This window comes from Pleuronectes platessa, chromosome 13, assembly GCF_947347685.1.
Source record: "Pleuronectes platessa chromosome 13, fPlePla1.1, whole genome shotgun sequence".
NCBI lineage: Eukaryota > Metazoa > Chordata > Actinopteri > Pleuronectiformes > Pleuronectidae > Pleuronectes > Pleuronectes platessa.
Genome location: NC_070638.1, coordinates 22853874 through 22878754, shown reverse-complemented (window position 1 = coordinate 22878754; position 24881 = coordinate 22853874). Strand labels below are relative to the sequence as shown.

Here is a 24881-nt window from a genome sequence, read left to right as displayed (position 1 = left end):
TATCAGTCAGGCTACCAATTTGCTTTATCAAAATATTTCTCTTACATATTGGTTGCATTGCATTTGAACACACTGCCTCTGATTATTTCCAAACTTTTAATCCGGCACGGCACTCAGATCAAACACCTGCAGAGAAAATGGCTTTGAACACAAATCAGTTATCTCGGCCAATCTTTCCATTATTATAGCAAGATGAGAAAAGGGGTTTTATGCGCTAAAATCTGTTTGGCTGTTTCCTTATTAATTAATCCTTTAATTGTATCTTTCTTGCAAACTGGTTGGTTATGGCAAGTCTCAACAGTTCATAATTGTCATATATGGCACGTAGGTAATATTTAGTCCAGCTACCACAACACAACGGGAGTACAGCAGAGACCTTGAATAGGTTTACCAACCTGAATTCCCCCCTCAGGTAACACTGTCCATGGACTCCAGTCAAGGCCATCTCTCTCTTTCACTCGCTCACTCCCCCCACCCCCCTCTTCCCCCTCCCCAACACACTCACACACACACACACACAGAGACACACACACACACACACACACACACGCATACAAAGAGAGAGGGAGAGAACATCATGGAACCCAATTTCGTAGAGAAATCCCTGTGAGATAACAGACTAGATGATAAAGGGAGTATATGCTTCATTCAACGTATCTTAATGTGAAATGGGAAATCAAGATGAATCTTTCTGTTGCATTTACAGATAACTATTTAGCTCAGGCTACTTCAAACTGATTTTTGATGTGAAATAATCAGATTTTTTTATATTTAGGATGTGTTCAGGTTTTGAACAATAATCACTGCCAGAACAGGCAAAGATTATTTTAAAACCAACACATTCTGAAAATAATTCTAAAATCAATCCAGACATATACACAGGGTTATCTGTAAGAACCTCACTGCTGATAGGGTAATTATGATCATTCTGTTGCACAACAAGATGAAGAGAAAAAAAACAAGGTCCAACCCTGAGACAGAGCAGGTATAAATACCTCCCACATGCTGCCTGTCATCACACTTAGTTGAGCTGACACTGCTCACTGAGACATACACACAGATTGCTTACATAATTTGAACTGCACCATTCCTCTCATTGTCATTTTTGTGAGCGTTAGTCGCTGTTACTGAGCCTCCTGCTGTATCGGATCTTCCAAACTTCATCATCATCGTTATCATCATCATCATCATCATGATAATAAGCATTGCTCTGATCTGGGCAGTAGTTGTGGGATTTTGCTGCCTGCTGTGGCTTGCTGTGGGGATACGACACAGGTAAGACTGGACATGAGGCTTTCTGTTGTTTGTTCTGTATTTATTCAGCCAATGTGTCTAGAATTGTAATGCTATATTGTAGGACTCTGTTGAACAAGACTAACTTTAAGTCGACTGCACCCATATCAAAAGTGACAGGTCCTGCCGAACAACAACACATGTGCATGATTCATGTTGGCCATCCATCGGGTGAATGACAAACTGTGGGTATGCATGAACTGAGCAGGACTCACACAAAGGCTTTTGTAGGGATCATGGAATTTGTTTGGCAGGCTTCACATTGTCACCCGTGTGCTGTCAGTGTTTGGCTGCTGATGTCAGGGTTGTGTAATGACTGGTCATGTGTATTCACATTGAAGAGAAAGCAGATTCTGTTTCTTTCTCTGTAATAATTGTAAGACTTTGTGGTCAGATTGAACAGAGAAAGGTTTATAAATAACTTTATGATATAAATATTTAGCTTATTTCCAGGAGTGTCATAATGTCATGAAGGCTGGTATGACACTACAACAACACTGCTATGTAATGTTTTCGTTGAATTGTAGTTGTTGGGAGGACCATTATTTTATTCAAATTTTAACAAATACAAGCATAATCAGCTATCGTCAGTGGAAAAAAGATGTATCTAGCAGCATGAAGTGGTAGCAGTATTCATTACTAACGGTTTTGGGAGCTATTTTGGGGAGGTATTACTAGACAAGAGGGGAAGTGCTAGTTTAGGCAATAATGTCTTGTCTGGAATTGACCAGTGATGTTGCAACTACATGGGCAGCACCCTAAAACTCTAGGTCACAGGGTGCCCTGGTGGTGTTTGCATCTGGTGGAGACCTTTGATGGATGGATGGATGGATGGATCTCTCTCTCTCTCTCTCTCTCTCTCTCTCTCTCTCAAAATAAACCCAATTAACTAGTTCTCATAACCATAGTTTACGATCCATCCCTTAATTCCACAGGTATTTAAGCCCCTGCGTGCAGACATTGGTCATTTTATCTCCAGAAGTGTCTCGCTGTTAATTTAATGGTAGCTGTACACTGCAGATACAAATGATAACATCCGGTCTTTCAGGCTAATTTCCGCTGACTTGAAATGTTATTGTTCCACTGCACTCACGAAGCATAAAACAAGACTGTTTCTGATTTCATTCAAAGAAATGTCATTTTGAGGGTACATGCTTTTCACATATTTGGCTGACTATCCTATAGTCAGCCATAATGAGAAGCAGAATGAGTGTTTACTCCTCTCAGTGATTATTAGTTTCAATGAAAACAATCCTCTGTATCCCCACTGAGCTACAATACAGACAATGATTTTACGTTTGATCAGTGGTGGTTAGTTTTGGATGTGCACTGAATATTCTCTGAAATCTCTTTCTCAAAATAGGCAACCTGGTGAGCCTATGGTTGAAAATGGCTTCATCCCTTACCTGGGCTGTGCTTTGCAGTTCGGGGCCAACCCTCTCCAATTCCTCCGCAGCCGGCAGAAGAAGTACGGCCATATTTTCACCTGCAAGATTGCAGGCCAGTACATTCATTTTCTGTGTGACCCCTTTTCGTACCACTCAGTCATCAGACAGGGGAGGCACTTGGATTGGAGGAAGTTCCACTTTGATACATCTGTCAAGGTACATTTATTTGATGTCTCCTTTTATCATTATTCTACTTACGTCAGAATATTATTTCTTCATCCTGTACCTCCTCTTCCTTCCCTCACCAGGCCTTTGGCCATGACAGCTTCGACCCTCGCCATGGCCACACCACAGAGAACCTCCACCAAACCTTTCTGAAGACCCTACAGGGTGAGGCTATACCCTCCCTGATACAGACAATGATGGGCCACCTGCAGGATGTCATGCTGAAGTCAGACACACTCAGTCCCAGGAAGGAGCACTGGGAGGTGGACGGCATCTTTGCTTTCTGTTACAAGGTCAGTCAGTGGGCTATAGACTGGAGGCATAGACGACAATTAAAGATACTGAATAGGTTGGACAGTCTGAATAAAATTGACGACAACATTAATTTTATAATTTTATCTTCCGAAGCGATGTCATGCAAAGTTCCTTAACAGTACCGCCTGTATCTTCAGTTTACATGTTCATATTAGCCATGGCCTGTTTTATGTTCCAACAATTCTAACACTTTTCCTTTTTGGCCTAATGTTCCCCAGGTGATGTTTGAGGCTGGCTATTTGACACTGTTTGGTAAAGAGCTCGGTGAAGATAAGTGTCAAGCTAGGCAGGCAGCCCAGAAAGCCTTGGTGCTCAACGCTCTGGAGAATTTCAAAGAATTTGACAAGATCTTCCCTGCCTTGGTGGCTGGTCTGCCCATCCATGTCTTCAAGAGTGCCTACAGTGCCAGAGAGGTGAGTGGGCTTTTCCCTAAGACTATCAAAGGAGAAAATGAAAACAGAAACTATTTTTGCTCTAATATTACATCTCATGTTTCTTTACTGCCATTTCTAACTATTCTCATTATTTTAGCAGCATAAACCTTGCATAAAAGAAACCCATATATTTACATTTATTTTTGTACTCATCCTTTCAAATGTGTAGAACCTAGCAAAGACCATGAATCCTGAAAACCTTTCCAAGCGGGAGAACGTGTCTGACCTGATCTCAATGAGGATAATCCTAAATGATGCCTTATCTACCTTTAATGATTTGAGCAAGGCAAGGACTCACGTCGCTCTGCTCTGGGCTTCACAGGCTAACACCCTGCCTGCTACCTTCTGGTGTCTCTTTTATATGATCAGGTATGCTGAAATTTTTTTTTCATATCGTTAATAAAACAGACGGCAGCCATGTTGTGCAATAGTAGGAGTAGAATTGACGTTGGCTAATTATTAATAATCATGAAATATGATTATTAAAATAACAATTATTTCTTAAAAATAATCAAAAATGATAAAGCTATTAATTAAGAAATGTAACACATTTAATTAGAAATGATACGGTTATCCATTAATAATAGTTAAATTAATTAATGAAAACAATAAAATTATCAATTAAGAATAATACAAATCTGTAATCATTGCTTATTGTCGCGGGGCACCACCCTGGTTACAGGGACCAACAATTCAATCTTTAAATATCAGTCTCAATGATATAAGTTATATTAATAATCTCAATATTTTAGTATTAATGATTATATAATAAACAATGAAGGGTTTTAAGTTCGAGCACAGGCAATCATAATCCAGCTGCAATCACATACATATGCACAAATAATCACAGACTACAGATACTTTAATTACAAAAGCATTTATTAAAAAGGGGAAATAAAGTTATGTTATTCAATGATTCATCATTTTAACAAGCTCCGATATTTCAAAGATAAACACAGCAGCAGCACTTATCACAATTCAGAAAATACATGTAAAACCGGCGGTCTACCTATGTATGTCTGTCTCGGTGTGTGTGTGTGTGTGTGTGTCTGTGTCAAAGTGTCTCTCTGTGTGTGTGTCTATGTGTATGCATGTGAAATAAAGTTAGTGTTATTTAATGATTCATCATTTTAACAAACTCCCATATTTCAAAGATAACAACAGCAGCCGCTTATCACAATTTAGAAAAAACACATGTATTCATCTATGTGTATCTGTGTGTGTGTGTATCTGTCTGTGTCTATCAATGTGTCTCTGTGTCTGTGTGGGTGTGTCTGTGTGGGTGTGGGTGTGTGTGTGTGTGTGTGAGAGAGAGCGAGAGAGAGAGAAAAAGAAGGGGGCGTGGCGATGACGCAGTCACGTGGTGACGTCACATCTAAGATGGCGGCCGATCATGATTCGTGGAATCAAGGCCTAAAAACTCTCAAAATGGCGGATTGACTACAAAACAAGATGGCGGAGCCGTTATGAATTTAGAGCCAGAATGGGAGGAGAGGGAGAGAGGAGGCGTGGCAATAATAGATTCAAAATGGTGGTTTAACTTGCGTTATTCAAAATGGAGTCTATGTTAATGACACCATGTGGCCGGAGCTCACACTGGTGGTCGTCACATGAATTACACCAAGGGATTTTCAGACAAAGAGAATTCTTTGTCTCTGCTTTGGCGTTGGGCCGCATGGCTTCCAGATGTTTCCAGCCTCTCTGAATATAGATTTAACTATGTTACATGAACTGTATTCTAAATACAGATCGGATGTGTGTATAGGTCGGTTTAGAAGGAGAGAGAGAGAGAGAGAGCATACATGGAGAGAGCAAAGCTCTTAAAAGCACCGTCAGAGACAAATTACATTTACTTTACAACTCAGCACCCAAGTGGCGTTGTGTGCTGAGGTTTTGACCGGTCTTTAAAGTTGTTCAAACGGTCACAATGAGCTGGAGACGCTGCTCACGGCGCTTAAAAACTGTGGCACAAGGCCGTAACCGGAAACCGGAAGTGGCGAATCGCCGCTAAACACTAGAGACTCGGCGGTCTCATACAAAACAAATACATTCAAGTATTAAAACAATACGCTACGTATTAGATTAACATCTGCCCAGACAATAAAGCCTCTTACTGTACCACCCTCACGGTGTGCGTGCGCGTCGGGCCAGTGAATCACGTGGTCTCTCAAGCGGTCTTCGGCCGCCGGACCGGACAAGCAGCGGATTTTCTCGTGCTGCTTCGACGGGATGAACGTCGTCCTTCTTCTTCAGGGATGTGGAGCTCCTGCTCCTCAGCGGAATGAATCTCGCGCTTCTGCAGGGGACGGCTGTGGAAGCCGTTTGTAGATCGTTGGGAAAAGAAAAGTAAAGTCCGTGGGGAAAGTGAAACCGTCTGAGATTGTTCCGCGTGCAATTTCCTGTTTGGTCTTTTTCAAGTTAAAAGAGCAAAAGTCCTTTTGAAAATAAAAACGTCGACTGAGATAAAAGACAATGAAAGAAATGAAAGAAAATAACTCTGGTTGCCCCCTTTAGCAACTAAATCATCTGGAAAGACCCGGAGGGGTCTGTTGACGTCTTCAGTGCAGGGTAAATGGCAGCGATGTTTGGGGTGCATGGGCTTTTAAATTACCTGAGAGGTCCTCCTCCTTGAGGAGTTGGTCATAGGATGATGCTGGCTTTGAGCCAATTGAGTGTCAGAGCTGGACCTGAGTGGGCTGGGCTTGGAAATCAGCGGGGGTTCCAAGGCATTCCCAGAACATTTTTCCACCACCAGGGGGAGATTCTTGAGCCTGCAGGAGGATGTTTTCCCGCCCAAAGTTTAACAACCCTTTGTTCCTCTCGGCTCCAGTGTCTGGTGGCCCCCCGCTGGGCTCTGGCCCAACAGCCAGAACAAATGGGTCACCTCATCAATGTGGGGGTATTCTGCTCTGTCTATAAAAATGGTGAATTTCTATTAATCTAACAGAAGATAAAGCATCTTGCTTCGACATGCAGATACATGTAAGGAGCTGATTGCCTAAGTTAGATGTTCAATTTGATAACGAGCTCACAGTGCTGTCACGCCACACAGAATGACTAAGCTCACAGCCCTCACTTTCACTTGGACCAAGAGCTGAAGAAAGTAGTGCACATTGTGTGATAAACCTCCTTTGTCTTTTTCATAGACATATTTGTCAGTGTGAAGCAATCTCCTCTCTAGAGATAATTAGTGTTGCACAAGTGTGAGAACCTCAGTGTGTAGGGCAGCCCTTCCCAAACTTAAGAAGGCGGCAGCCCAATTCGAAAACTGAAACATTTGTGCAGCCCACTTACACCTTTAATCACAACTATATGATCCACACACAGGACTAGAATCATACATATTATAAATGTTATAGCAAAAGTAGTTGTATATGAACGCAGGCATATTCAGTGCAAATCCAATTACATCCACATTTAAGCGTAACGATTCGCAAGGCAACCAATGTAAAAAAACATGAAGTGCAAATAAGTTATTTGTACATATTTATTCTTACTGTTTGTATAACAGCGCACAACAAGGATATCCGGGAGAAGACAAACAAACTTGAGGCATAAACAAATATACCTGAGGTGTTTCGGTGACTAACTGCAATACATTATGCAACCAAATACCCTCTCTCCCATAAAACTGTGGGACTATCTTCTGTATGATAAAGACAACAGGTCCTGCACTGTTGATCTGTAGAACAGTAGCTTCAGAAAGTACTCAGATCCCTTTACTTTACGCACACCTTAATCTGTTGTAAATTTGTTTTAAATAGATGAAATTGCCCCTTTGCCCAACAGTTTACCTTCAGTAACTATTGTCTTTTGATGAGTTTTATTAAAAAAATATATATTTAAACTCTGTACTAAGCTCTAGGGTGTTTATGTATTACAATACTGCATCACCAACAACAGTGACAGTGGATATGCCTAACGGGCTTCTGTACCTGTGTTCAGGAGTCCTGATGCTCTGAGAGCAGCTCGTGAGGAGATGCAGAAAATTGTGGACGATTCAGGTCTCACAGTTGACCCAACTAACCCGTCTCTGAGCCTTACCAGGGAGCAGCTGGACAACATGCCTGTTCTGGGTAAGATTTCCAATGGATCACTAGAACATAGAAGTAACTTGTATCGCGACCACCATTGCTAAATTGAAATCGCCTGTTGTTAACATGACATATGAGACACAATGCGGGGGTCTTCACACGGAATATATTGGCATTTTTTGTACTTTTAAAGGCAGTTAAGTAATGTTATTAACCTAAGTTATTTGTATTCCCTTCTGTCTATAGACAGCATTATCAATGAAGCCATGCGTCTTTCTAGTGCTTCTATGAATGTGCGTATGGCCAAGGAAGACTTTCTGCTTCACCTTGACAACCAAGAGGCTTACCGTATAAGGAAGGATGATGTCCTTGCTTTATATCCGCCCATGCTGCACTTCGATCCAGAAATCTACGAGGATCCCTATGTAAGACTGAAAACAGCCTTTGTCAAGATCTCACTATAATTTGTTAAGCCCCACTGAAAACTCATCTCACTCTCTCCTCTTCACCCCACAGGAATACAAGTATGACCGTTTCCTGGATGACAGTGGTCAGGAGAAGACCGCATTTTACCGCAACGGACGGCGGCTGCGTTATTACTGCATGCCCTTCGGCTCTGGGGTCACCAAATGCCCAGGCAGGTTTTTTGCTGTGTATGAGATCAAGCAGTTCCTCAGTCTGGTGCTGTCCTACTTTGATGTGGAACTGTTGGACCCCGCTGTCAAAGTCCCACTTCTGGACCAGTCCCGTGCTGGACTGGGAATCCTTCAGCCTACCTATGATGTGGACTTCCGGTACAAGCTGAAATCGAAACACTAGGCTCTGTCTTTTGTCAGAGTGCTGAAGTGCATATTGTACATAGTATATATTTATCAGTGTTAATGAAGATGCTTTGCTGCATTATGTAAATAGATTGAATTATACATTTCTGTTGTTTTAATTTGCTGCTGAAGAACATGAATTCCTTTTTTATCTTTCAATTGAGCTTTGTTTCTCTCTTGCACAACAATGACTGAAATGCAATAACTAGGTAAGGATGCATCCCTGTATGTATGCAAGTGGTGTCAGACCCATGTATGTGTAATAGTTTGTGTAGCATGGGTAGACAGGCTTATAAATGGGGCCCAGTATATGTGATATGAATCTTTTTATTGTGTTTTTTGTATGTTTTGTCTTCCTGTACAGATGTATTGAGGTAGTAGAATGTGCTACTGGCATGTTGAGTTATGCATATTTCAGTGGTGGTTTGTTAAAAGGGAGATCTGCTTTTGTTACATTACTGCCAACAGGTAGCTCTTCTACCTGGCAGGCAGCCGTTTGATTCAAGAGATATCACCAAGCCACATTACTGTTTTAATGGTAATATAGTAAAGACTGTAAATCAATCCACAATCATGAACTTCATAAAGAGAGCCACAAAACGTTTGAAAGTATAACAATAAAAAACATTGAAGGAAAGTGGTGTTATGACGTATATTCATTTACCTGTTTTACAATAAGAGGAAATCTAAATGTCCTCTCCATATTGCCTTGGGTACCTTTCTACTAATGAATATAATCGCCCTTCAATATGTGTAAATTCTAGCATTGACCATCCGAGTCAAGATGTATTTAATACATGCAAATCACTATGATACATCCATGCTGTTCTATTACCAATTGATTGGTTATTTTTTAGTCTATGAGTTCATGACTGTTATCAAACTTGACCTTCAACTTTAAGTTGATGATAAGAGCTTCTATCAGCCTTGAACTTTGCTCTCTCTTGTTGTCCCACTTTGTCACTGATGTCACTGAACACATGTCTGATTGTTTGCCAGTATTGTATCATCTCCACTCTCTCAGTATCACTATGAAAGCTAAATAAGGTTAGTTTGTTCAATAAGTGCCAAATACTTTTGCACACTGTATTTCTGGTGGTTCACTTACCAGGACATGGAGCACAAAACTATCAATTTAGATACAGGTAATTCTTGTGCATCAGAAAAATGACAGAATGCTCGTCTGAACACGTCCGTGTGACATTTAAGATGCACAGCTGACTCTGAACAAGCTATTTGTGAGTGGTCACCCAAGCCTTTTGTACACTTAGTAACACATCAAATTTCCAGTCAGCCTGCTAAAACAAGGTATAATCTAACTCCAATGACATAGACGGTTATTTGCTTATTGTTTAACCGAAACGTGCTGGTGCATGTGTCTGTGTGTTGACATGTTTATGTTGAACAAATAGATGACCAAATCAAGACATTGCACGGCTCTCTGTGTACCATGTGACTCTTTCAAGGACTTCCGAGAACTCACTAAGGACTTCTATTTACAGAGAATGTATTCGCACATTGAGTTAATCAATTCAATTCCATTCAGTTTCGCATATGTTGCACCAAATCACAACATACATTACCTCAAGGTATAAACTTAGGTCACCTTACAATATCATAGATAAACTTCCCAAAGTGAGAGAATTAGTGATGGGGGGAGGGGGGGTAGGTTTGAGAGTGGTTCGATCTCCAGGAGCAGTCTACACCAGTTTGCTGAGGGGAACTAATACAATGGGAAAAGGCAATTAGTGGGTAATAAATACTTTCCTATATATAAAGCTTAATAATAATAAGGTTTTTCTTAATGTCCTTGCTCATGTTATATAAAGTAAGATTTACTCATTATCCTCACTAATTTGCTACCAGATTAGATTCAAATATTCTGCTGGATTAAAACATTTTCACGTTTATTTTATAAGATTTCATATTAACATTTATGAGCATTTTACCCGCAGCGGTCGCCATGATGATGTGCTTCCTCTGTTAGTGAAGCATTCTGGAATTTTCATCTACCCCATTGTTTTTCGGGTGGTCCTGAATACACAACGGTTGAATGGGTGTTTGAAAGAATAGATGGCCACTACCCCCAGATCAAGCAGATTGGACAACACTACCCCTGGCCGTGTGCAAAACAAAGGGGTAGGGCAAGATGTAGGGCTAAGGGCTTCCAAAGTTTTAGATGGAAGTCACTGACTTCCACTCTGGAGGTGATCGATCTGACTGGAGTGATTGCCTGCTGTAGATTAAAGTGCAGAGGACCTGCGTAGTCACAGGTAACCCTAACCCAACTTCCGGAGATGTAAAAAGCTGCTACAGTCCCTGACAAAAGTCTTATCCATTTGTAGAAACAACAGCTTATGACCTGACTTTTAATTAATCCATTGGTTTTAGTAATGGCTCACATGAAAGCTAAATCCCTCCCAAATTATGTTTAATATACTAAAATAAATTTGCTTCACTGAAGAAAGATTGATCATTTAATGAACACAGAAAGGTCATATTTTGGCAAGAAAAAAGTTGTGTCGCCTACACAGAGTAATGTGAAAATTGAACAAAGAATTTACTTCAAATACAAAAATATGTTGCATAACATCAGTGAATTAAGTAGTGGTGCTGTGAGATCCATATTTAATTTCTTGTATGACTTCCATGAGCTTGAAGGAATGCATCCATGCGGTTCGACAATGATTCATACAATTTATTGATGAAGTCATCAGGAATAGCAAAGAAAGCAGTCTTACATGCCTCCCAGAGTTCATCAAGATTCTTTGGTTTCGTCTTCCATGCTTCCTCTTTCATTCTACCCCAGACATGCTCAATGATGTTCATGTCTGGTGACTGGGATGGCCAGTCCTGGAGCACCTTGATCTTCTTTGCCTTGAGGAACTTTGATGTAGAGATGGAAGTATGCGATGGAGCACCATCCTGCTGCAAAATTTGACCCCTTTTATGGTTGGGAATGTAAGAGGTAGCTAATACTTCTTGATATTTTAGGCTCTTGATATTGCCTTCGACCCTGCAAATCTCTCGCACACCCCAATACTGGATGTAACCCCAGACCATGATTATTCCGCCACCAAACTTAACTGTTTTCTGGGTGAATCTCGGATCCATGCGCGCTCCAGTAGGTCTCCTGCGATGTGATGTAATTCAACCGAAGATTCATCTGAGAAATCCACCTTCTGCCACTTTTCCAGCGTCCATCCCTTTAGCAAGCTGTGGGCCTTGGCAAATGCCACACGTTTTTTTAATTGCCTTTTGTTTAGTGCTGGTTTCTGGGCACTGATTCGACCATGGAGGCCATTTGGAGACAGAATTCTACAAACTGTCCTGGTTGACACGGGATCTGCCGGACCTGGGCTTGTCAAAAACCTCTCCAGTCTGTTCAAATCTTTTTCTTATTCTTTGCACTTGACGCTGGGACACATTGAAGGTGTCAGCCACCTCAGCAGTGGATCTGGTCTTCAGCCTCTTGATAATCAACGCTTTGGTCTCAGGGTGAATCTTAGGCATGTTGTCAGAGGTCAAGTTGCAGTTGATGTGAAGGTCTGGTGTGCTGGGGTTCTTTTTATACACACCCACTAATTGATTGATCAATAATTGATCACAGGTGAGAGGGGCACTTAAGGTCAACTTGTACCAAAGCGACAAGACTTTTGTCAGGGATTGTATATGCACATAGATTTTCTGATAAGCATACAGCTGTCTAGGGGATATGCCACAAACACCAATCATAACATTATTAATAGAAAGGTGGTTTTAGTGTTGTGGTAAGTTTGATAAAAACTAGAAAATAAGTTTGAGGTCACATAACTGATGGTCAGGATGGACTCTCTCAAATCAGGCGATGGATATACACTGATCAATGTTTGTTTAATTCTTCCTCCAAACGTTCTTTGTTTGAGGTTAAATGATAAATGATCCCTAAAACGTCATATGTATATTTAAGAAGTAAGTGTGCCTCAGTATAGAGGATTAAATGTGCTTTCTCAGCATTCATTGTTTTTAAGTATTTACCAAAATATGATTGTTTTTATTATTGATTTGAAATATGATATAAGAATATTAATGAATTATTACATTAATGTTAAGTATTAGGCCATTAAATGTGAGCCTCTTTACCCTTAAATAACCCCATTACCCTGCAGTAACCTCTGCAGTGCAGCTGAGTCCACAGTAATAGGAACCATGCAGAGTAAGGCACAACGAATTAATGAAAGTGACAACGGTGCTATTTGTGGCAGATGACAAACTCAGTTTTCCAGCCAAGGCCAACTGCACAGACATGTCTATGTAATGCATTCATTTCACTGTGGAGATACTAATGTTGTTTCCTCTTTTTTTGTTTTATGCAAAAATGGTGGTATCAATTTCTACAGCAGACATTTGACTGATAACAGTAACAATGGTCTATTCAGTTCAAGATTTGTATGTCTCACTGTGACATAACAGTGTGAGTCAACCACACCAGGACATTCAGAACCAAGGAAGCCGAATGAATTTGCCATGAATTAACCCTATCTGTCACAGATGCTCGTAACCATGTTTTTAATGTTATGCAGGGTTATGCTTTTTTGGAATGACATGGCCTGTGTTTGTGGGACCCATGCATGGCGATGAAGTCACAATAGTTTAGTCATACTTTCCTTGTAATTGAGGAAGCATATAATCACTTCTACAGTGAGAGGAAGCAACGATAAAGGTCAACAGGAGGGGAAATTACAAAGTATGGGCATGAACTTTGAGGTTGCATCTGCTAAGTGCAAAGAAAACAGTCAAAACAGCAGGAAGACATTCATCACAGTAGTAAGAAATTGATCCGTGGAATTTTCCATTACAATTCTTTAATCGTATCTGTTTGATAATATTAATCTACTGACATGACACCTGCTGTGTATTTGCATTATGAGACACTTATAACGTGGCTTCTTTGCTCACTTACTTTTCTTAAAGCACATACATGGTGAGGCTTTGATGCGGTCCAGAACTATCTCACAGTGGCCTGTGGGTTCATGATCAGACAATGGTAAGGAAAGCTGTCATTCTAGCAGGCGTGTAGTGCACGTGGAAGAGCGTTATCTTGATAAACGGTGTATTCAAAACATGTTATTGCGTCATTAAGGTCACGTGTCAGTGGAATGGGAGGAAGTTGTGGTTAATAAAGCACTTTCCTATATCAACAGGTGTACACATTAAGTATAACCTTTGACTCATGTCGCTGTTTGTGTGTGTGTGTGTGTGTGTGTGTGTGTGTGTGTGTGTGTGTGTGTGTGTGTGTGTGTGTGACAGACAGACTGTCACAGCTGGACATGCTGTTGAGAAATATCTGTCTGAACTGGAAAAGCCTCTGCAGCTTCAATGGTTGACAGGTTCCTACTGGTCAAATATACACTGGACCAATCCACGCTACCCCTGATATTAAACTGCATTATGGGTGTTCACACAATATCTCCAAAAAGGATGTGAACCGAGTTAAGCATTAGAATAATGTGTGGGTGTTGGTGTACTTGGTGTTCATCTAATGAAAGTTATACCCCATATTTAAGATATCATATAAGTTGACGAAGAACATCGAAGAAGTAAGAAATGAAGAAGTAAGAAAACTACTTCATCAACACTTCAATAAGAAAATAACATTGTATCATGGAGAAAAGCATTAACTTTATTGTTGTGACATGATCTACAGCTAATTTTTATTAAATAATCATTAATGCAAGATATCAACAGTGTTAAGTTCTGTTTGATCTTAATGCACCATTCAACCCTATTGACCATCATGGAGAAAACCCGTGGGAACACGATGAGAACATGCAAACTTCACACAGGATGACCATGGTCCCACTGGGATTTGAACTGGGAACCTTCTTCCAAAAGGGCTGAACACTGCACCAGTGGTTGGCCAGAGTGTTCCCAATATGTATACCGTCAACAGAAATCAAAACCTTCTGTTGCATAATAAACCTTTATTTATATAGTTACTCCTCATTCCTAAAAAAAAAAATGTTATACTATATACTTAAAATTGTACTTATAAAATATTTTGGAAAACATGATTTATATTTTAAATGTCTGTATTTATAAAGTTTTCCAGTCTTATCGACCACTAGAAGCACTTTACAGTACAAGTCAAATTCACATATTCTCACTCACATTCATACAGAGCTTGGATAGTTTATATCTCTCTTTTCTATCTCACACCATTCATACATTGCTGGCGCAGAAATTCTTGGTTCAGTATCTTGACCAAGGAATGCAGACTGGAGGAGGTGGAGATTGAACTAAGTACCTTCTCGTGGTCGAGGCTCTGTACCTCCTGATGCTGATTTGCCACTTTACAAATACAATTGAGTTGGATTGAATTGAATTAGCTCATTACTAACTCCTAAAGCCATAGGTCCTCAGGTACATGATAGTTTCTTTAGTTTTTTTTTCGCAACAAACAGATGGAGCAGCAACACAACACATGCAAAAAAAAATCTTGAAAAAGAATGAATGTTGTTTGTGTAGTGAGAGAGAGGCTGCAGGCATACAGACACAGACAGACAGCTTTGTCAGTTTGACAACACGTGCAACGCTGACCTACTACTGTTAAAATGACTCTTTAAATGCTCAGAGCGTTGTAAACAAGCTTGGGTTAGAGTACAGAACGTTTGAGTCATTGGTGTTACGCCGACCAAACAGACAAGTGTTTGCAGTTTTACCAGTTGAACCAGATTCAGGAATTCTGGCTTATTTTCTTCTCTGGTTCTCAAAGCTCCAATGGAAACGTGTGTGTGTGTTTAAAATTAGACTATGTAAGTTTGCTCCAAGAAGGTTCCTGGTTTGAATCCCAGTTTGGCTGTAGTCTTTCTGTGTGAAGTTTGCATGTCTGTGTGGGTTTTCTCCCGGTACTCTAGCTGAATAGAAATTTCATTCACTATTACTGTGAACTAATAGGTGTTCAGTGAGGAGGGACCACCCTGCAGGAAATGTTTCTCTATTATTTTAGAGTATTCTCTTTTATTGGAGAAAAATTCATCCCCCTCATGATCATTTAACAGTAATGACGATACAGATCGTTGCTGTTAAATGATCGGACTTAAATATATAAATTTGTTGTTCACTTTATATATATCTGAAGTTGAGCTACAACCCATTCAACTTTTATGAGACTGTTTAATCAATACTAGGAAACTAGAAATGCACTCAGGCAGATGCAGGCAGTCTTACATATTCAATATGTGCTAGAGCAGTAAACGTTTAAGTTTTGATTGCTAAGCACAGATGAATTTTTTGGCTCGACAAAATTATGAAGTTATCATATAGTCTCAGCACATAGGCAACATAGATCTTGGTTCTCTATGTCCTTCACCAGTTACCGGGACTGTTTCTGTGTATAGCTCTGGTGATAAATGGACTGTTTGAAATGTCCAAGAAAAGTGGTTGAAATGACTACATGTTTTGTTTGTGGCATAACAACATACATCACTCGTGCAGTATAAAGTATATGCAGTGCAGGGACTACTGCCCTTATCTATCTGAGGGTTTGCAGCCTGATGAGACTTCTGAGTCAGTATCCACTCTAAGAGGAATCTTAGTAATATGCTGCCATCTGCTGGATGAGTGGATATACTTCACTTGTGTGGATATGGAACAACTTGAAGTGGCAGTGTGTCGTCAATACTTGGTTTTGCAGCCCCATTATCTCCCAGTTCCAGCACTTATGTAGCCAAACCAAGATATTTTTATTTAACAGAAGGACCTGTCACAGCCACTGCGATAACTGACGTGATATACTTAGTTTAAAGTCAGCTGCAATGATACAGACCTAGTATAAATTGTATCACCACTTGGGCTGTGGTCCCAACCAGCAGCTTTAGAAATTCATAATTCATTCATTCTTGTCAACTTATGATCAACTAATATTTAATCACTTTATTTGAGTATGATTTCTTTGCGAAATTAGGACAAGATGTTGAATATCCCATGAACTGGAAGGTCCTCCACTGTATTGTGAGCAGCAGATGTTGAGGTGTCAGTTGTTTACCTGTTGGAGTTAGCTTAGCTTTTTCCATCTTGTTTGATTTAGAATCTGCCTTTGTACATTTTGTACATATTTCGGATTGTATTTCCTTTTTTATTTGCACTGTACATGTTCATGGTAAATGGTAAATGGTTTTGTATTTATAAAGTCTTGATGACCACTAAAGCGCTTTACAGTACAGATTTGACATCTACCCATTCACCCACACATTCATAAAGTGCATCTATTCGCAGCACTTTGTTATTCTATGGGGGGGGGGGGGGGGGGCATTTAGGGTTCAGCATCTTGCCCAAGGACACTTCGGCATGCAGATGGGTCAGACTGGGAATCGAACTGCCGACCTTCAGGCTGGAGGACAACCACTCTACCCCTCAGCTACAGCTGCAAATAAAGAGTTTTCTGGATTTAGGTTTACCTTTCAGTTTGAATTTCAGGACCCTACTGTCACTGTAGTGGACCCCAGGATCATAGAATGTTCCTGGGGTCATTCTATGATTTCTGCTATTACCAAAACACCCTTGCTCGAGGAGGGCTTTCACACGTTACTATATTATACTGAGAGTTTACTCAAACAGCTGTCAGTCTGATCCCAGAGCTGTGGATGTTGCTGTTGATCAAACAAAGACAATAAATATCCAATCAACTGCAAATTAAGCTGTGCACTTTGTCACTGAGGCAAGACACACACTCCTGTTCTTTGTTGGAGCATTAATAGGCTCTAGATCTCCATTATAAACCTGCCTGACCGTGTAGAAGTGACTCGGGGTATTAGAGGAGAAACTTTATAAGAACAGCGAGACATCAGGCCACTTCAAACCAAGTGGGTTTAAGCCTGTAGGAATCACGGATGTATTAAGACTTAGGGCTCAGGAAAATAAGGTCTCTGTAAATGTAACACCAACATCTGACATCTGACATCACACTCACTGTCTCCATGTTTCCTGATTTACAGTAATTGGATGCAACTTTAACTTATTTTTTTAGCTCCCGTCTAACACAGCAAGACCTTCCTGACAGCCCCTCTCTGCACTACGTAAAAAATGGGTGGATGCTGGCAAGACTGACTTTAAACACGCAGCATCCTCTGCAATTCTGTCCTTTTCGGGACCATCCTGTCCAGCAGGTGGCGACACACGCCTCTCTTGCTGCACTGTACTATCGACAAAGAAGTGTTCTCCGGCGTGTGTGGATTTAGAAAGTCAATGGATCAGTTTGGGTCGTGAACTGAAGAATAATGTTTTCTATGGGTGTCCTGCGGAGGCTCCGACCCTGTCTCGTCTCTGCTTCGCTCCGTTACACTCTGGTCTCGGCCGGACAGCACGGGCCGCTGTGTCCCGGCTCTTTAATCGGAGAAGTTAGCCGGAAACAGCTACATGTTGTCAGAAGGTCGTTCCTCAGCCTAAACAACAAGGTATTTCAGTGTGGACGGTCCATCACACACAGTGAACCCATTTAACTAATGCTTCACCGGACATCTTTCCACGGCGAAGGCAAACAGCTTAGATTAGCTTAGTTAGCACTAGCCGCTCAGATCGGTCTGACTGGAATTGACTGCTCATGCCTGATGGGATGTCTGCTCGATTATCTCACCTCAACAGTGACCGCAGACTGGGCACATTACAGATATGTGACAGTAAAATAACCAGACATTCTGTACAAAGATTACGTCCTCTAGTTAACCAGTATGCAGGTTACACTGGGACAATAAATGACCTGCAGGAGTAATTTGCTGAGGAAACTGTTATTTACTCATGTAAACATGCGAGAATATTTCTGCATTTATCTGGAGTTCTTCATCAGTGCCAATAATTGATGGTGCGGCCGCTCACCACAGCACATCACATGCCAGTCTGTGCCAAAGACAGCTTATTTCATGTGGGTCCTCTTTTTCTTTGTGGCAGGTGCGGTCTCTGTGTCCATCCAGCCGTTCTCTCTCTGTGCACACACACTCCGAGGATGGGGACCTCATTTACACTGGCACCCTGGGCACCGCTGTGAGAGGTAAGTTACATCTGAAAGGGAAAAAAACACTTGATTATCGTCGTCGTCTCTTTTCTCTTTATCTGCCTATTTTTGTAATTAGGTCTAAACTCTAGAAGAAGATTATTTATTTATTGGTTATTTATCTGGGAGGATGACGTCCTGTTAAGATTCCTCAACAACCTGAGACATTTTTCAACAGACAGAGTGGACATACATTAAGTGACTGTTTTAAATGGGTTATAACCTAATTTAGACTCACACTTAATTCTAGAGTGAGTGACATCCACCTGGTGCTAATGGCTGATGAATACAGTGTGTGGAGAAGTGTATCTATAGCAACTCTCTGAATCTTCTCTCTCTGTCAGGAGTGAAGATGTTCTCCTATAGCACCAGCGGGACCAGCCTCTTCCTCATGCCCCATATCCTCCTGAAGACCGGACTCGGCGTCCAGAGCTTCGCCCTGCAGGCCGCTTTCTGTGGCATGATCGGCTTCTTCACCTTCCTCACCCCCGTCTTCCTCCACTTCATCACCAAGGGCTACGTGGTCCGTCTCTATCACAACCCAGACAAAGACACCTATACTGCCGTCACCTACAGTGTCTTCCTCACAGAAAAAAAGTACACGTTTCACCAGAGCCAGGTCAAGATCCCGGACGTCAGCAAGATGTTCACCACCTTCTACGTCGACAACACGGGGATGCTGGTAAACCCAGACCTGTTCCCCGTCCCACACAACTACAATCATCTGATGGGCTACGATAAACCCTTCAGCTTCGACACAGATGACATGGACAGACCCGATAAGAGCTGAGAGACTGAAGGCAAACAGGTGTTAGCGTATGAATTACATCCCAAACTCTGAACTGCACAATACACACACTCAGTTTCTACCAGGATGGAACATCTACTGAAGACTTGACAATTGAAGTAATCTCTCAACTTGATTTCATTTCATTTTTTGTCAATATATTGATGGGTGTTTCATGGAAATAAATTATAACTTGATTATCATGACCTGTTATTTGGGATGACACAGTTTTCTTTTATTGACCCAAAATATAAAACTGTGTAACATTATTACAAATTTATTTGGATTTGTACATATGTTCAAGGGATAGTTCACCCAAAAATGAAAGTTCACTCATTATCTACTCACCACTATGCCAATGGAGGGGTAGGATGATGGGTTTGAATTGACAAAGCCTCTTCAGAAACATTTAAGGAACATTAAACACGATAAATATAATACAAACCATATTAATTCTATCTAAGCATTATTGTCTACAGGCTGAAGTTTTCACTTTCGTCATTAGCATTAAAAACAGGATGAATATGAAGCATATGGTTATTTTTGTATTTTCTATACAAACTGCACACCATCATTTCAAAGTTTTTTTTCTGAGATACATTTTTAATCAACGTTTAATTAATCTGATCCAGAAATGATCCTACATTAGAATCATGGATAGCTGAAAGAATATAATGGAAAACTGTTTCATTTGAGTTACTGTAAATACTTACTCAAAACAGCACATGTTCATTTTGAGTTTTAAAAAACGTATTTTTTCTGATAACATAACTTATGCCTGTAACTTAGCCCAATGATTTCAGAAGGAGGCTGAGTCGAGCACACAAACAGAGAAACTACAGCTGTGACAGGTGAGACAAAGCAGGGATCCTGATGCAAACGAGCCCCAGCAGCGTTATAAAGTAAATACCCTCCTAAAGTCATTTTACAGTAAAGCTGCGGGGGAAGATGTTCACGAGGAGACACCACCGACATTAATGATGAAGTAAGTTCATATCTCTGATGGTTTCACTGAGGTGGGAGGGAGAGGAAGCAATGCTCCAACCCCTGAGAACGATTATTACAGTAAAAGATTAAATTTATAAAACTCAATTAAACTGTGGCAAACTAAGCTGTGGCGTTTGTTCTCTAATAATCGTCCCAGTGGATCATGTTAAAGTAAAACAGCTAAAGAAACAAACCTCCGGTTAGAGATTGGATGACGCTGTCACCATGACAACAGCAGCTTCCTGTCTGGCTCCAAGCTAACACAAGTGAGTGACAACATGGCGTCTGTTCAGGAAGAAATATTTAAATGTGTGGTGTCTGGAGACCTGGACACTATCAAGCAGCATTTACAAGCTGAGTGTGTCGCGGACGAGTCGCAGGAAAAAGATTATTTCAGTAAGAAGGACGAGTTTGGGAGAAGTGCTCTGTTAACCGCCGCCATGTTGGGAAAGAGCGACATCGTCCGAGTGCTGGTGAGAGGAGGAGCTCAGGTCAACGAGCAGACTGAGAGAGGTGAGACCTGGGTACACTTAGTTATATCATATGGAATTATATGAAGTAGGCTTCTGCTTATAAAGGACAAAATTTGATATATTATTGAGATATTTATTTATTTCAGAATTTTTACATGCATCGATTAATTTGTTCATTTATTTCTACCTATATTAATTTACGTTTTCTAAATGTATTCATTTAAGTATTTCTACATTTATTTGTGTCATTCCTTTGGCCTTCATAACTGTTCAGGTTTAATCAGGTTGACTGCAATGCTAACTGGAGATTAAATATAGCATTTCAAGTTCAATAGCTCTGGCTAATTTGATCCTTTTTCCACTGTAATGTGTTAGCCAAACCTCTTCTAAACTTAGCTTTTTTCAATCAAGACTAAGTTAAATTATTTAGAAATTAATTCAGACACACATGTATGTATGAACACACAATATATTTATATGTCTGTTTCATACATACATTTGTGTGTATACTGGAAAAATGTATATGCAGAATTAATGCCCATGTCACAGCGGCTGTTCAATTTCATTTCTGCGCTAACATTCTCTCAGTAGAATGTACAGCACACGCATGGCTGCTATGATCAGATGTGATACACTTCTCCTCCACACAGTGTATCAGCCATGAATCCATTTTATCCATCAGCACCAGGTGGATGTCACTCACTGTACGGTTGAATGTGACTGTAAATCAGGTTATAATGCATTCACTTTACAATTCAAACAATTACTTAATTTATGTTACTGATTACAACGGTCCCACTGCAGGGCCTGTACTATGGAGCGGTGGTTATCGACAAAACTTCACGTTTAACTTTGTTTTGTTTTTTAGTCCTACAAAGCTTGTTTAATTCTTACCAGGTTTAATCATCATGGTTACTGCTCGGACCTAGAAGTCTTCCCAATCAGATCACTGGAAAACCAGAATCAATATTTCCACAGAATCTGACAGTGAACTTGTGAGCCACATGCACTTAATACGTTTTTGTGATAGAAATTTCTATTTAAAATCTTTATGTTTGGGGGGTTTAATCACAGTTCCCTCCAGTCCACATCCCAAACTGGCCTTGATAGAAGATACTGAACATGTGGCGACTGTGCCAGCAGTGTGTAAAAGAAGATTCATGAATGTATATAACACTTTGAGGGTCAATAAGACTGGAAAACAGTGATATAAATATATTATATACCATTTACCTTAGCCACCTGCACTGGCCTCAGTTTGATCGCCTTTGTGTCTCAGGTTATTCATCGCTGCACCTTGCAGCTTGTTGGGGTCACTTGGAGACAGTGAGGACTCTGCTTGAACAGGAAGCTGACACACAGGCCACAACCTTCAGGGGGGAGAGGCCTGTGGACCTGGCTCGGAGATACTCCAAGGCAGACTGTGTAGAATGTCTCACCCTGGCAGGTGGGGGCCGGTGCAGTTCTGCTGTTATCTTCAACAACCCTTGATTTGTAAAGATGTATGTAACTGTTAATTCTACGTATGTTTTTCTTCAAACAGAAGCTAAACAGGACCTGATGTCATATCTAGCCTTTGTTAAGAAGATTATTTCAGACTCAGAGAGGAGCCTCACAAAGGAAGAGAAGGTAAACATTTCTTTAATTGGGATCAACACTGAAATTAAAGATTATTTATTGGTTAAGCCATTTTAACATTTCATAAGTTGTAAATGGGATCCACATTTGAGAGTTTACCCTCGAAGCCATAGTTCTGAGTTGTACCAGTTGACATCCAAATGGCTCCCTGCATCAGCTCTGCTCTAACACTCTTTCTCACGTTGACCAAATACATGAAGAATGTAGCTTCTTTTCTTTTCTGACTTTATTAAATATCTCAGGTTCATCGTCATCATACACTTGACAAAGCTACACACAGGGAAATATATGTCCTTCCACATTACACCATGCAAGTAGTCAGTGGTGAGAGAAGAGTGGGCACTCAAAATAAAGACAAGGTTAATTCTAGTTTTACTTTAGGCAAAAGTCCAAATATCATTCATTTTATATTAACTAATGACTTAGTTCTAGTAATTTTCTGTTTTGCTGTTAAACACAATAATATTTGTGGCATTACTGCCATCGTGTGGGAAACCACAATTGAATAGAAAAACCTGTCTGTCTGTCTGTCTGTTTATTCATGAGGTCAGTTATTATAAATACTGTAGTCGTGTCACTGCATACATACAGTATTAGTGAGTGGCTCAGGGGTAGGGAGGTAGAGTGAGTTGTCTACTAAACTGGGTCAGAAGTTTGTTCCCAGTGTAGACTTCACTACACTACTGGAAGTAAATACACTTGGTGAATGTGTGAATGACAAAACTGAACTCTAAAGTTCCATTAATGGCCTTCCATTCAAGCCACGCCCTATTCCGACTATTTACTTTTACTTTTACACATTAACAGAAATGTTAGTGTTTCATTGTCTGTTTTTCTTCTGTCTCAGTTTATCGTGACTCTTCTTTAAATTCCTGCGCAGAACATCTGTACGCGTGCATGTTCTGCCAAGTCCGACTGGATCCAGAGTGTCCAACACCCAGCCGTGTCAGACTTCATCGCCCAGAGGACAGACATAGAGGACACTCTGCAACCTGTTCTCAGCAAGTTATCAGGTCAGTTTAAGTATTAGTAAAGTAATTTACAGAATCAGTTTCTGAACACACATTTCCTCCTCTAATGTAGCACCTATTAAACTGAATTTGTGCAAGTTCGCAACCAGAATGTATTAGTTTATTCAGCTGTTTTATCTGGTGGATGATGATAACTGTAAATGTGTACCACTGCAATATGTTCACAAAACTATATTCTTTATACCAAAACTCTTTGCTAACTTTCTGTTTACATCTCAGTGTGATTAAAGTGTGTAATTGCATTATACTTAAGAATCATGTGATTTCTTTTTGCAGCACAAATGCCTAATAAACCACCTTTAAAGGTTTAAAACAGGGATGTTGTGAGGACATCACCTCTTCTCCGAATCTCACCTGGAGGTAAACGCCTTCGTTTTGAATAACGTTTTTTTGGACTTCCTGTAATCGCCTGATGGCTGTCTCATGTTCGCCATGTGGAACCACCTGTCCCCAAACCAAAAGAGGCTCATGTCTTGTCATGATAATAGAATGAATAGGGGACGTGAACTCTCTTCCTGACTTTTTCGTTGCTGTGATTCTCAAGAAAAGGGATTGAGACCAGTTGAAGTACTCAGGGAATATACACTAATGTTTTACTCCACAAACTGTATATATTTAACAAAAGAACACCATCAGTACTTTATCTCTGTTTTTCTCTGAGTACTAATTGTTGAATGATGGTCCCTTTGGATGTGTAGTTTCATTATATGTGTGGTGTCATTCTTTTGTCAATCATTTATTTTTTATTAACATTATTAGACATTATCTTCACAGTTAACTAGTCCTGAAACGTGTCCACTTTATGTTTAGAATCAATGTTGATGGACCATGTAGAGAAACGAAAATGTGTAGGTTTTGTGCATAACATTTTAACGTATTATAAAAATACAAATTAATCTATAAGAAAAAATTCCGTGCTCTCTTACCACATCTCTTGAAACAAAGAAATGAGTGAATGTATACATGTACAAATACCCAAAAGGCCACTTGTTTCCATTTTCAAATTCAGATTCAAATCCCTGAGATGAACTGAAAAATCTGCCTAATTGTAATGAATGTCCTTAATGAGGTCTCTTTACAAGTGTCCTTGTTCGGGATCCGTGCAGAACACAATGAAATATCATACTTGCAGCTGATTCCTGGTCAAGTTTTTTTTTTAACTAAGATTAAAAAAAAATATTTGAACATATTCTGATGAGTTACTGAAGAATGAATTCTCTTCGACACAGTAAGTCTTCCTGTTACCACGAGTCACTGGTTTCTGATGACTGAACACAAAGTGACTCTGCCAGGAGTGTGTGGCTTTCACAGCTCCACTGCTGAACGCCTCAACCACCGATGTTTATCACGGATAAACTTTCAATAGTTTTCACGTCCAGACATAGCAGCACATCTTGCTCTCTTTTAAAATCTGCAGTTATGCCTCCC

The 24881-nt window shown here is 40.3% G+C and overlaps 3 protein-coding genes across 3 annotated transcripts; all 3 read left to right on the top strand.

Annotated features, from left to right (window-relative positions):
* Window positions 1-1008: 1008 nt before the first annotated feature.
* On the top strand, window positions 1009-9147 carry LOC128455099 (cytochrome P450 7A1). Its single transcript, XM_053438736.1, has 8 exons — window positions 1009-1275; window positions 2657-2897; window positions 2990-3199; window positions 3440-3634; window positions 3825-4024; window positions 7601-7731; window positions 7936-8114; window positions 8206-9147. Exons 1-8 carry the CDS (start codon window positions 1193-1195, stop codon window positions 8506-8508), a joined length of 1542 nt encoding a protein of 513 aa, XP_053294711.1. The 5' UTR covers window positions 1009-1192; the 3' UTR covers window positions 8509-9147.
* An 8542-nt stretch (window positions 9148-17689) lies between these two features.
* On the top strand, window positions 17690-19522 carry tmem70 (transmembrane protein 70). Its single transcript, XM_053438092.1, has 3 exons — window positions 17690-17944; window positions 18435-18534; window positions 18882-19522. The coding sequence occupies exons 1-3, from the start codon at window positions 17768-17770 to the stop codon at window positions 19325-19327; spliced, it is 723 nt and encodes a 240-aa protein (XP_053294067.1). The 5' UTR covers window positions 17690-17767; the 3' UTR covers window positions 19328-19522.
* A 1033-nt stretch (window positions 19523-20555) lies between these two features.
* Window positions 20556-24639, top strand: ankrd45 (ankyrin repeat domain 45). The gene is made up of 5 exons (XM_053437534.1): window positions 20556-20824; window positions 22064-22231; window positions 22328-22413; window positions 23303-23435; window positions 23730-24639. Exons 1-5 carry the CDS (start codon window positions 20590-20592, stop codon window positions 23762-23764), a joined length of 657 nt encoding a protein of 218 aa, XP_053293509.1. The 5' UTR covers window positions 20556-20589; the 3' UTR covers window positions 23765-24639.
* The last annotated feature ends 242 nt before the right edge of the window (window positions 24640-24881 follow it).

Bases quoted from the DNA above. Each gene is read 5' to 3' on its own strand.
- LOC128455099 (XM_053438736.1), top strand. From the start codon at position 1,193: ATGATAATAAGCATTGCTCTGATCTGGGCAGTAGTTGTGGGATTTTGC. The intron at 2,898-2,989 runs GTACATTTATTT...TTCCCTCACCAG, and splicing joins ACTTTGATACATCTGTCAAG to GCCTTTGGCCATGACAGCTT. The intron at 4,025-7,600 runs GTATGCTGAAAT...ACCTGTGTTCAG, and splicing joins TGTCTCTTTTATATGATCAG to GAGTCCTGATGCTCTGAGAG.
- tmem70 (XM_053438092.1), top strand. From the start codon at position 17,768: ATGTTTTCTATGGGTGTCCTGCGGAGGCTCCGACCCTGTCTCGTCTCT. The intron at 17,945-18,434 runs GTATTTCAGTGT...TCTTTGTGGCAG, and splicing joins TCCTCAGCCTAAACAACAAG to GTGCGGTCTCTGTGTCCATC. The intron at 18,535-18,881 runs GTAAGTTACATC...TCTCTCTGTCAG, and splicing joins CCTGGGCACCGCTGTGAGAG to GAGTGAAGATGTTCTCCTAT.
- ankrd45 (XM_053437534.1), top strand. From the start codon at position 20,590: ATGGCGTCTGTTCAGGAAGAAATATTTAAATGTGTGGTGTCTGGAGAC. The intron at 22,232-22,327 runs GTGGGGGCCGGT...TTCTTCAAACAG, and splicing joins AGAATGTCTCACCCTGGCAG to AAGCTAAACAGGACCTGATG. The intron at 23,436-23,729 runs GTCAGTTTAAGT...TTCTTTTTGCAG, and splicing joins TGTTCTCAGCAAGTTATCAG to CACAAATGCCTAATAAACCA.